The 13166-nt window shown below is 40.7% G+C and overlaps 1 protein-coding gene across 3 annotated transcripts; it reads right to left on the reverse strand.

Moving 5' to 3' along the window:
• Positions 1-853: 853 nt before the first annotated feature.
• Positions 854-11396, reverse strand: GEMIN6 (gem nuclear organelle associated protein 6). 3 transcript variants are annotated; one of them, XR_010384218.1, is made up of 4 exons: positions 11318-11396; positions 10594-10731; positions 6948-8476; positions 854-5521 (listed from the first exon to the last, which is right to left on the reverse strand). XR_010384218.1 is itself a non-coding variant. In XM_031466868.2 (3 exons), the coding sequence occupies exons 2-3, from the start codon at positions 10716-10718 to the stop codon at positions 8101-8103; spliced, it is 501 nt and encodes a 166-aa protein (XP_031322728.1). In that variant the 5' UTR covers positions 10719-10727; positions 11318-11391; the 3' UTR covers positions 7971-8100. The 3 variants fall into 3 exon arrangements, 2 of the variants coding, with proteins under 2 accessions (XP_031322728.1, XP_064350638.1); XM_031466868.2 differs by lacking the exon at positions 854-5521 and having other exon boundaries at positions 7971-8476; positions 10594-10727; positions 11318-11391; XM_064494568.1 differs by lacking the exons at positions 854-5521; positions 11318-11396 and adding an exon at positions 11098-11269 and having other exon boundaries at positions 7971-8476.
• Between the last annotated feature and the right edge of the window lie 1770 nt (positions 11397-13166).

The following is a 13166-nucleotide window of genomic DNA, read 5'->3' on the forward strand; positions in this document are numbered from 1 at the left end:
CATGTAAAAACATTAACTTAGACCTTTACCTCAGAGCAGACACAAAAATTATCAAAATAGAGCATAAATTGAAGTTTAAGAGCAAATGAAAACACTTAAAAAAAAAAAGAGATAATCTTTGTGACTGTGGGTTAGACAAAGAATTCTTGGCTATGACACCAAAAACATGATCCATAAAAGAAAATTGATAAATCGTACTTAATTTTAAAAATTTCTTCACTTCAAAAATATCATTAAGAACATTCAAGACAAGCCACAGATGGGGAGAAAATATTTACAAATCATTTATCTGATAAAGCACCTGTATATAGAATATATGAAGAACACTTACAACTCAATTAGATAACTCAGGTTTTCAAATGGGCAAAAATTTGAGTAAACATTTCACTGAAGATACACAAATGGCTTAACAAGCACACAAGCAACACGCAACATCATTAGTCATTAGCGAAATGCAAATTAAAACCAACATCATATGCCTCCCGATATGACGTACTGAGAACACACTATCATTTCCAGGGTATTCCTACCCCAAAAATGCACACTGAATTGAATCATAGGGAAACAAACAAACCCAAATTGAGGGGCATTCCACAAGAAAACTGGCCTGTATTCAAAAATGTCAATGTCATGAAAGTCAAAGACTGAGGAACTACTCCAGAGTGAAGGGAACTAAAAGGATATGACAACCGAATGCAACACGTGATCCAAATTAAAGTCTTTTTTGGCACAGCGGACATTGAGACAGTGGGTGAAATCTGGATGATGTCTGTATTAAACCACAGTAGTATATCAATGTTAGTTTCCTGATTTTGATAACTGTATTTTGGTTATTTAAGAAAATGTCCTCATATTTCCATTGTGTCCATGATTTATTCTCAAACAGTTCAGGGAGAAAAATGAACACACATACACATGCACAGAAAATACAAGTGTGGTAAATGTTAACACTTGCTGGATAAAGGATATATGGCAATTCTTTGTCCTGTTTATGCAAATTTTCTGTAAATCTGAAATTATGTCAAAGTTAGAAGAAATGCATGTATCACTAGTTGCTTACTTACATAAATCCACATGAGTAAAATTTAGAAACATAAACAGATATGACATGATGGGAATATGGAGAAAATAACTTCTTTAAAAAATGAAGATTTTTTTAAATGAAGATATGAATCAAACAGTTCCCATACTGGGAATAAAGACACATGGGGAAATGCTAATAAATACAAATTAAATCAAATTTTAAAACACCATTTTATATTCAGTCATAAAATTTAAACAAAACAGTAATACTCTAAGGGTGTGATGAAATTAGCATACATTTATTACTCTTGTCAATGTAAAGCAGCACAAACTACTTAAAAAGGGAAAAACCAACATGTGTTCATACTCTTTGACATAGTACTTTCATTTCTATACACTTTAGTTTAATAGTAGCAATAAAGACATATTCATGAAGATAATCTTTGCACTGTTATCTATGATAGCATTAATAAAGAAGGCAGGAAAAACTGTTGGAGGTGATGGTTATGTTTAGGCATAGATTGTAGTGATGGTTTCATGAGTGTATACTTATCTCCAAACTCATCATGTTATATACACTAAGTATGTAGTTTTTTGTATGTTATTCATATCTCAGTAAAGTGGTTTAAGAAAAATCATATTTGTCAGTAGAAACAATTAATTATGTGTAATTATAGACCTTCACTGCTCTGATTTCTCCCAAAATTATAGTAATCCTTAGCCTCGACCCTAACATTCTAGAAATCTATTTCAAGCAGCATCATGAAAATTCCACCAGTTCTCAAATAAAACAATTGTCAAGGTTTTACATGCTCTTCAACAAGTGGTGTTTGGAAAACTGAACAGCAGCATATAAATCAATGAAGTTAGAACACTCCCTCATACCATACACAAAATAAACTCAAAATGGCTTAAAGACTCAAAATGCTTAAAGACTTAAATATAAGACAAGACATGATAAACCTCCTAGAAGAAAACATTGGCAAACATTCTCTGACATAAATCTTAGCAATGTTCTCCTAGGGCAATAGAAATAAAAGCAAAAATTAACAAATGAGACCTAATTAAACTTATAAGCTTTTGCACAGCAAAGGGAACCATAAGTAAAACAAAATGACAACCTACGGAATGGGAGAAAATATTTGCAAGTGATGCAACTGACAAAGGTTTAATTTCCGGAATATATAAACAGCTCGTACAACTGAATAACAAAAAAAACAAACAACCCAATCCAAAAATGGGCAGAAGACTGAACAAGCAATTCTCCAATGAAGACATTCGAATGGCCAATAGGCACATGAAAAAATGCTCAATATCTCTAATTATCAGAGGAAATGCACATCAAAACTACAATGAGGTATCACCTCACACCAGTCAGAATGGCTATCATTAAAAAGTCCATGAACAATAAATGCTGAAGAGGGAGTGGAGAAAAGGGAACCCTCCTACATTGCTAATGGGAATGTAGTTTGGTGCAGCCATTATGGAAAACAGTATGGAGTTTCTCAAAGGACTAAAAATAGATTTACCATATGATCCAGCAATCCTACCCCTGGGCACATACCCAGAAGGAACTCTAATGCAAAAAGATACATGCACCCCAATGTTCACAGCAGCACTATATACAAATAGCCAAGACATGGAAGCAACCTAAATGTCCATTGACAGATGACTGGATAAAGAATTTGTGGTATATTTATATAATGGAATACTACTCAGCCATAAAAAAAGAATAAAATAATGCCATTTGCAGCAACATGGATGGAGCTAGACATCATCATTCTAAGTGAAGTAAGCCAGAAAGAGAAAGAAAAATACCACATGATATCACTCATATGTAGAATCTAAAAAAAAAGAGAACACCAATGAACTCATGTATAAAACAGAAACAGACTCGCAGACATAGTAAACAATCTTACGGTTACTGGGGAGAGAGAGGTGGGAAGGGATAAATTTGGGAGTTTGAGATTTGCAAATGTTAGGCACTATATATAAAAACAGATTAAAAGAACAAATTTCTTCTGTACAGCACAGGGAACTATATTCAATATCTTGTAATAACCTTTAATGAAAAAGAATATGAAAATGAATATATGTATGTATGACTGGGACATTGTGCTGTACACCAGAAATTGACACATTGTAACTGACTATACTTCAATTTAAAAAATTGTCAAGGTTTTAAATTTTCATTAATAATTTTATTGAAAAAAAAATGGAAAAAATCTATTTCAGCCTTAACATCTTTAGGAGAAAGAGGAGAGATCTAGGAAAGCATGTGAACAATGGGATAGCAAGATGTAACACAAAAAATTGGCAACTTTGCTCCAAGGGGATCAAAAAATACGTCATAACGACCTTTTGTTCTGACAAGTATTTTTGACACCAACTGTGATCAAAGAGTGCCCTGGCTACCACCTCCAGCTGGCAGGGAGCAGAGCCAGCTTTGAGGAAAGATCTCCCTCCAGGAATCTGGAACCACAGGAGGGATCAGAAACAGGTGGGTTAAACTCCTGGGGAGAATCTTAGCTGAGGAACTGGCGGGCCCAGCGTCCTAAGCAGGCTGGTTTCCATGGCAGAGCCAGGTCATGGACTCTTTAGCACTCAGGTTTTATTCGCAAGGCAAATTGTTTAAACAATCAGAGGACCTATTGTCAAGAAAGTCCATCCCCGGCTCATTAGTCTGACAGCAAATAAATCTACCAACACCAACGCACCTGTCCCTGGGCCAAGGGATCAATCCTGACTGATGCCATGGATAATTTGCTACAGATCTTCCCTCCTCTCAAGGCCTCCCTCATTTTGTCGGAATCATTTCCACCTAATTTACTCTTATTCCCCTTCCCCTATTTGCTGTCTGAAGCCATGCAGGGCTTTGAAGGGGAGTCTTAGTCTCAAGGAGAAAGGCTACGGACTAAATTTTACTTTCAGGATCATGAAACTCAAGTTGTGAAGGAAGGACTTTCTGTTCCCCAAAGTTTTAAACTACTTTTGCAAGTGTGATCCAGGACAGGCAGCATTACCATTATTTGGGATTTTGTTATAAATGCAAGTTCCTGGCCCCTGACTGAATCACAGTACATTGCTGGGCCCTACTCCCAATTTGTGTTAACAAGCTCTCCAGCTGATTCTGATGTTTGTGAAATTGTGAGAAGCACTGGGCTACATCCTGTTACTAGACAACTGTGCAGGGAAGTAACTTAGCTACGTTATCAAACTGCTTTCAAAGACCCTCTAAAACTTGAATATTTTAAAACATTTCTCCCAAAAGGTACAAGAATTCTTTTTGTATGGATGAGAAGGGAAATACACAGGTCACACCTGCGTTGGGAAGTCCACCCTGACCCCTTGTGGCCCAGGCTAGCTCAAGGAGCTCCTAGGGCAAACTTTACTGTAAAGGGCCATATTTCTCTGTAGAGAATATAAACCACATAGTTCCTGTCAATACTCAACTGTGCCATTATGGCTCAAAAGCAGCCACAGATGATATACAAACCAGGGGGTACAGATGTGTTCCAATAAAACTTTAATACATGGAGGCAGCAGGCTGGACTTGTTCCAAGGGCCTGAAGTTTGCTAACCCCTGTTCTAGGGAGTAAGGGGTTCTAATCTGATGTGGGAACCCTGGGGTCAGTGTAGATGTGCCCCTGAAAAGACCTTGTTGGGCTGAACCCTTCAGGCCTGCAAGCCTTGTAGTTGCTCAGCTTCAAGTTCAAAGAAAAGAGCCCAGAAACAGCGACAGAGACATCAATGATTTAAAAGATGGGGGATCTTACACATCTGAAGCAAGGCCCTGGAGCAACACCCCACCATGTGTGTGGCAGACAGCGAGCAGGACATAGGAGCAGCCTCCACTACCCAGGGGAGGAGGCTACAATTTATAGGGGGAATTGACACCAGATTGGCTCATCAGTTACCAGGGAAACCAGCAGCTGAGGCAAGAGGCACGTCCCTCACAGCCCCTCAAGTTAACGACCATCATGAGGACAGATGCTGCCCTTTAATAAACTGGTAGGTGGAGCCGCTCTGGCGTAAGGATTAGAACCATCACTGGCCAGGGCAGGGGGTGAGTGCGTTCATGTGAGCGAGGTGTCAGTGAAGCAGGGGCTGCTCGGCAAGGGGTGTACAAAGAGCAAGAGAACGGCCATCTTAAGTGCTCTGACCTACACTCCACCCCTACACACCCCACACGATCCTACACTCTGCACAACTCATAATCCTGGTCCATCCCTCTTTCGCGATGTCCCTGGGGTCAGGTATGCAGAGGTGCACTGCAACCCAAATACCACAAGTGCAATACAGACAACAAACAGCAGTTTAAAAGTATCAAGAGTGCAAGAGGCGAGCAACCTTTGGAGCCAGGTGCTTATCGGGTCAGTTTTGCACGGAAGTCCAGAGGAGGACGACAATGGCATCTCGCTGCAGACCCAGCCATCAACTCATTCACAATGAGGCCACTGTTGTCGCCCAGTCTGCGAACAGATTCCCTCCGCTCCAACTAGGGATGAAAGGTAAGACGTTTAACAGGCACAATACAGGGAAGACCGTGACCGTTAACGAAGACACAAGCAGAGACAGCATTCTAAGGTAATACCACCCCTGCCGGTGGTTTTTGTCCTGGCCTGCAGTTACCGTACCGTCTACCCTCAGTCCCCACAGCCAGTGCCAAATACTGGCAAAGCAGTAAAACAAGACCATAGGGTTAATATAATGGTGTCTTTCTCCAGTAGGGGGCCCGGATTAATTACTTTCATAGTCTTAGGTAGAAGAAAGGTGAGATCTGTAATCCTATTCCCTACGGGCCAGCAAACCCAAACCAGTGGGGACTTACCTGCCAGACCCGGGGCCATTTTATGTGTTCCCCTGGGGGTGGATCCTGTGACAAGGGCAAAACCGAGTTATTGTCCTTACCGATAGTTGGCCATGGTCCTTTGGTGGTCAACAGTTGAACTCAGATGGTGTTGAATAGTGGCCTGTGTTAACATGGCGTAAGCACTGGGACAACTGCTCCTGGCATGTTCGGTTTTAGTTCATAGGGCTTAAGTGAGCCTCCTGATCCACACGTTGGGAGAGCCGCTTTCCCGTCTCAATTGTTGTTCAGCTAGTCCACCCTTTGAATTAGCCTGGCAGCAGTGGGGTCATAGGGTAGGTATAAATGCCAGTGTGTATCATTGTTACTGGCCCATCGCTGAACGTCATGGCCAGTAAAGTGGATTCCTTGGTCTCTATTGATGTCCACGGGGGCCCTATATGTCACCCACAGCTGTTCCAGACCCTGAATAGTGGTTTTTTGCATTGCCTTTTGCAGTGCCTTCCACCTGTTACAATGTATCATAGCCTGCCTATAGCTGCCTTTCCATCACACTATATTGCTGCTCTGCCCACTTCTGTAGCTGGGAACAGAAGCCCAAGGGTACTCTTATTTTGCTATTGCCACAGGTCCCAACCAAACCCTTCTGGGTAAATGGCTATGTCCAGTTCACAAGTCTGTCCTAAGTTAGTATCCCTAAAGCCTGTGTCTGTAATTGTTTAGGGGTGGTGGGTCGGGGGCACGTAGGTAATCTAGGTCCTTGCGTTTAGTCTGTATTCACCAGCCATCCCTGTGATGTCAGATGAGACACGAACATGGGGCTGTACTTTAGACTCTGAGTTAACAAGATATCACCAATATAATGGAAGAGAAAAACATCTTTTATGGTAGTCAGCTGCCACAGGGCTCCACATGCTGGCGGACAGCCACCTTGGGATCCCACCAATTTTCTGTTCCCTAGCCTTATGTCCCGACATCCAGTGCTCAAGGAGCTTCCTCAGCCCCGTGACTGGCTTGTCAATTGTTGGGCTGCACCCTGCAGGCCTGCGAGCCTTGTAGTTGCCCAGCCACGAGAGCAAAGAGCACGGAGACAGCAACAGAGACAACAGCTTACCAGACAGGGGATCTTACACGTCTGAAGCAAGGTCTTGGAGCAAAACACCACCTGGTGCAAGAGAGCAAAACATGGCAGCTACCTGGGGGGGTGGGGGGGAGCTACTATTTATAGGGGGAATTGGCATCAGGTTGGCTCATCAGTTACCAGGGAAACCAGCCTCACAGCACCTCAGGTTAATGACCATCACGAGGGCAGATGTTTCGTTTTAATAAACTAGCAGGTGGAGCCGATCTGGCCTAATGGGCCGAGGGCGGAGGGATGAGAACGTTCATGTGAGTAGCGCGTAGGTGAACCCAGAACTGGTCGAGCAGGGGTGTACAAAGAGCAAGAGAACAGCCTTCTTGAGTGGCCCGACCACACAGACCCCCAAACGAACAATCTGAGGTGCCTCTGTAAGCCAGAAACCTCCCCAACCGGCTTCCAAGGGGTAGGATCAGGTGTAGTGAAGCGTACTTCCTGCATTCTCTCCCCTCAGTGAAGCCTGACCCAGGGAGTGGAGACTGAAGGCAGAAAGCTCCGTGACCCGGAAGCCTGGGCTGAACCCACCAGGCAAAAGAACTGGGTTGAGCTCAGCAGTAGCAAGTCTGTCACACTGACATTCTTCCTCTGGAGACATTAGTCAGTGCTCACTTCTAAGGCTTTGAAAGTTGTAAGGCTTCTGTGTTAAGATTTTACCAATAATCAAAACTTTCAAGTTACAACAAAAGAAGTATATACTCTGTTTCAAGAACTATTTCATCACTACACCAAAAAAATAAAAAGTAAACATTTTAAAACAGACATATCTAATTAGTGCAAGGGACTTAACAAGACTGATTTTCCCTAAGCATTTTATATTGAATCTAATGCATGTTGCATCCTTTCCAAATACATTTCTTGCCTAACAAAAATGGAGGGGTAGCCCTATCAAGACTTGTAATTCTGATGTCCATTGTTTTGTTTTCTTGTGATGTGATCCTTGCCCAGTTCACTTATTAGCACTCATAATCCACTTCTTTGATTTTACCAAAAACAACAAAGTTAAAACTTGTACACACATACTTGTGTGCCTTTAAAGTCCTGTAATATGACAGAATTAACATTCAAAATGTTTTATGAATCAAAAAAATGAAGTCTTGCTTCAGTCAGTGTATCCGCAGTTCTTGGCCTCTCACTGGGAAGCTGTAAGATGTCCCTGAATAAGATCCTGAACACGGGACAAAATAATCTCATTAGAACTGTTGCAATTTTCTGAACCATATGGTGGGTCGATAGTCAAGACCCCAGCCACACAGAGAGTCTTTTGTGAATCCCCCTGTTCAGTGATGGGGATATGGTTCTTCTCCAGCCATTTCTTTAGGCTGTTCTTTCTCTTTTCCAGATCCTCAGGGCTGTATGCCTTGCAGTCTCCACACATGAACAAATTCATCAGCTTCTCTCTCACGGTATGGTCCCCTTCATTCACAATGTCAACAGTCTGCACAGCATGTCCCATAATCCCGGTCACAGACATACTGCCATCTTCAAGGATGTTCACGAGGACAACACTTTGGAGGAAAAGTAAGTTCAGAGCATAGTGCAAAAGAAAAACCTAAAGGCCCATAAAACTATGGAAGAAGCAATAAAATGAGAGGCGGCATCAACCCCCAACAGATCACTAGACTAATAGGGAATGCTCTTCCTCATTTTAAATTAATCCTCTCACCACCAAATGTTTTCACTTCTTTCATACAAATTCTCTGAGGGTCCTAAACATCTAAACCTTTTGTCCAGCCTAAAGCTAATCATTGTAGGATGCAGTTAAAGCATTACTTAGAGAGTTATAAATGCTTTAAATGTGTATTAGGAAATGAGACAGGGTACAGATTTAACTTTTAGAGTTAAAAAAAAAAACAGCTGAGTAACTCCCCTTCAGAGCAGACCAAATAACAAAGCACAAAATTAATGAAACAGAAAACAAGAGTCAATCAGGGGATCATCAGGCCAAAAGCCAGCTCTTTGAAAAAGACATAAAATTCACAAAACTTAGGCAGGAGTAATAAGAGAAAGAAGGCACATACAAATAATATGAGGAATAAGGCAGCAAAAATTAACTTTTAAAATATTAAGGACAAACTTACGCCAAAAATGTTGAAACTTACAATAGAAAATAGTCTTATAATCTTTAATAAAAACTGAATAACCAGTTTCAAATCTTCCCAAGGAGGGGGGAAAAAGACCCAGATAATTTTACCAGGAAGTTCTGTAACATTTTCAAGGATCACACATTTCTAATCCAACCAAATTCTCCTAGAGACTATAAAAGGGAGGCTATGCCTTTACTTATTTAATGAGGCTAATACAACCTCGATACTAAAAGCAGAAAAGGACAATATTAAAAAATAAAACTATAAGCTAATCTCACTCATGAATACAAATGCAAAAATCCTTAACTAAAATACAACATCATATGATATATAATATGTGATGCAATGTGATGAGAACCTCATTTCTGTGGTACTTTTCCCTAAAACCTATAAACTCAGTCTATTTATGAGACAACATCACACAAACCCAAATTGAGAGACATATAAAATACCTCACCAGTACTCCTGCAAAGTGTCAGTGTCATGAAAAACAAGCAAAGACTGAAAAACTGTAACAGATCAGAGGAGACTAAGGAGACATGACTATTAAATGTAATGTGTGATCTTGGATTGGCTCCTAGAACAGAAGAATGGCACTAGTGGGAAAACTGATAAAATCCAAATGACTGTAATTTAGTTAATATAAATGTTTAGTTTTGACACATGTTCGATGGTTGTGTAAGCTGAGGGACATTAGGGGAAGCTGGGTATATAGGTGGTCTCTGTACCTTCTTTGCAATTTTTCTGTAAATCTAAAATCATTTCAAAATAAAGTGTGTGTGTGCGTGTATCACCACCTTTAGTCTTGCAAAAAATAAATCTAATCCTAATCAAACTTCTAGATATGAATACTAGTATATAAGAAGTAGAGGGTAAAAGGACATGTTAAGGTGTACCATGATAATGCAATGAGCTAAATTCAGAGTGTGTTCGATTCTATAAGACAAATGACTTTGTTTCTTCAACAAATAGATGACATGGAAAATCAGAGAGGAAGTGCAGAGATATATTAAAATTCCTAAGAGACATATCAGCCAAATTGATAAAAAAGAATATAGAACGATACCTTTAAAGATATAAAAAGATATTTTGGATACAATCAGGAAAATCTGAACTCAGGCTAGGAATCAGCTAATGTTAAAGTTATTATTACATTTGTTACCTGTTATAATGGTATGGTTACATTTATTAGAGGTTACTTATCTGCTAGAGATATATTAAAGGATTTATGAACAATATTATGTCTGTAATTGGCTTTAATGTATTTGAAAGGGGAATAAGATTAGTGTTTATTATACTCTTCTATTCACATTTGTGTATTTTTGAAATTTTGCAGTAAAAATGTAAAAAAAGAAGCGTCCCATTTCTACGAACTTGGCTGGTCTGACAAATCTATAGTTAGAACAGCACTTAGATTCAAAGGAAATTAAATTCTTATGTGGGAATAATTAGCCGTTCATTTATCTGCTTTCTTAGTATGGATGTAACACATAGACAGTACAAAGGGGTGACTTCTAGGAAGCAGAACACATACTCACTTCGCAGAGACTGGGTCTGTGGTTAAAACCCATCCTTTATACTCCTTGTCACTGGCTGTCACTCTGACTTCTTTATAAGTGTACTCTTGCCATTCTAAGGGGCCTTTCTTCATCCATTCATTCATGGCTGCCACCTGGCTAGATAGAAAACAACCACCAATTCGGATTAATACATACGTTCCACACAAGCAAATGTCTTATCCCTAATCTCCACCCTAGAGGTAGAGAACACCTGAGATTTCCCTCAAGTTCCGAATCACGAAAACAGTTAAAATTTACTATTCAATCTTAAAGCCAAAAGGACACCGAGTCGCCGCGGGGCCCAGTCTGCGGTAACTCATCTGGTACACTTTTATTCCATCCCAATCCCATCCCAGATCGCCTTCACGACGGCTTCGATCTCCGGCTTACAGATTTAACTCTGCTCTCCTTCGATCAAAGGAACTCAAGCCACACCACTATTAGCCAAAACTGAAAAAGAAAACTCCTCTGATATCCACCCACTCCGTCTCTGGCTCTGTGTCTCCGCTAGACACTCCCGGGAGAGGCCCCTGGATCTGCAACAATGTCCTCTTAAAATTGGTTCGGAGGATACATAAACGAAGGCGCAGCAGCTAACGCTCTAGAGCTGATTCCCTGGCCTAATCCGCAGCCGCAGGATATTTAGAGTTGTACTCAAACCAAGTGATACTTTACGTCTAATCCTGACAAACGAGAAAAGTACCAGTTAAAGAGCCTAGCAGCGCCGGGCACTCAGCAACCACGCCGGAGGAAGGAGCCTCTCGAGCCGAGCGCGCCGGGCTCCAGCATGCTTCGCGCCGTGTCGTCACTTCCTTCCCCCAGACGTCTCCGTTTTGTAGTCCCCGGCCGTGGTCACACCTAGAGGTCTGGGAGTCGCGGGGCGCGGAGTAACACAAGCAGGGTGCAGGATGCAGGGTGCGGGTTGCCGCTGAGACTGTTGTAGTAAAAATAATCTTCCTTGTTCGCTTGCCCCGCTCCCGCCTCCACTGCCACAGTGGACATTGTTTAATGCTAGAGGAAAGGCTAGTACCAGCTCCTCTTTGGATGTAGAAATGGAATTCCACTTTTGCCATGGATTCAAAACACATGATTCCCCAGGTAAATCCTAAAGCTCTAGGAGTGTGAGGTGATGGCTCCTTGGAGAAGAACACGGAGCCAACATATTTCTTATTTGGCCTATGTAACGCAATTAAGATGCCTGCTCCTTTGGGATGCTCCCTTGTTACAGTGCAGAAACTGGAAAGAAAAGCGCGGGGTTGGGTTGAATAAACGTCCCCATCCCCAAGTGAAAAAGTACAAAAGATTTGCTTCCACCACAGATTTCTGGTCAGGTGCTTAGTTGGCTTCTGGCATGGAACAGAATTTTTCCCAGACTGTGATCCTGAACAATGGTACAAGGTGGTAAATGTTGAGTTCCTGCAAATGTGAGCAACCAAGAGAAATTTACAAAAACTGAGAGGACTATCAAACCGCGATGTAGAAAATACGGGTGGTAAAATTAGCTTTTCCCTTACTACTTGGGATTTGAGTTCCATATAATCTTTGAATAATATTACTTCTTAATGTCATCATTTCAAATAATCCTTCCCCAAACCTTCACTCATTGAATGATTGGTTGATTTATTAATGTGGCTTTTGTAGATTAAATTAGATTTTGACTGTTAAATTCTGTAAATCTACAAAAAACTAATATAACCAAAGTATTATTATAGTGTGAAGGAAAATATTTGACCTCACAAAAATTCAGTCTAAAAGAGCTACAGGCAATCTGTGACAACTGGTCATTTGCATTTTAAGCCTTCTATCTATAGGGCAGGATGAAAGATTTTTGGCCTTCGTTTTATATATATATATAATTCTACCGGTAGAAGCTAGCATAAAGCTTGTTAACCCTTTTAAAGCGATGAGTGAGACAGAGCCATTTCCCTCTCTTCTTTCCCCTATCCCTCTAGTCTCCTAACTAAACTAAAGGCTCATTTCCAATACCTGCTGATAAAAATCACTGACTTGTAACAGACTGAGCCCAGTTCATTACCATACACAAGTTCACAGAAAGGCCCTCTCCTGTAGCCTGTCCTCACTGAGTTTAGCTGGTGTGGCACTTCCTTACCCTGGTCAACTCCTACCCTTGGTCCTGCTGGTGCCTCCTTCATACTCACTTGGTGTCCCTTTTCTCACCAACTGAAAAGTAGAGAGAACTAAACAAATGTAAGGCATGAAAGTTTAGAGTACTGCTCCTGTGTTGTTTCTTCTCAAATATGCCCAGGTAATAACTTCTCAAATATGCCCAGTACCTTTTATTTCCACTGAGTTCCTCTTACTCGATGAAGTAATCAATCTAAGTGGTAGGAATATACATGTTTTACATAGTTTATTTTTATTTGAAAAAAGAAGTGGAGTTAACTATTTTTATTTTTCCCTGGAATTGCTTTGGAACAAAATTCAGTACTGAGTTCCAACTCAGTAGTCCAGACAGGAAATAATAAACTCCTAGCCTGAGTTGATAGCAACGAAAATGAAAAAGAGAAAAAAACTTAGATTCAACAAATATT

The sequence above is a fragment of the Camelus dromedarius genome, chromosome 15, assembly GCF_036321535.1.
Source record: "Camelus dromedarius isolate mCamDro1 chromosome 15, mCamDro1.pat, whole genome shotgun sequence".
Lineage (NCBI taxonomy): Eukaryota > Metazoa > Chordata > Mammalia > Artiodactyla > Camelidae > Camelus > Camelus dromedarius.

Coding starts and splice junctions, on each gene's coding strand:
- GEMIN6 (XM_031466868.2), bottom strand. CDS start 10,718: ATGAATGAATGGATGAAGAAAGGCCCCTTAGAATGGCAAGAGTACACT. Junction 8,477..10,593: donor ACAGACCCAGTCTCTGCGAA/GTGAGTATGTGT, acceptor TTTCCTCCAAAG/TGTTGTCCTCGTGAACATCC.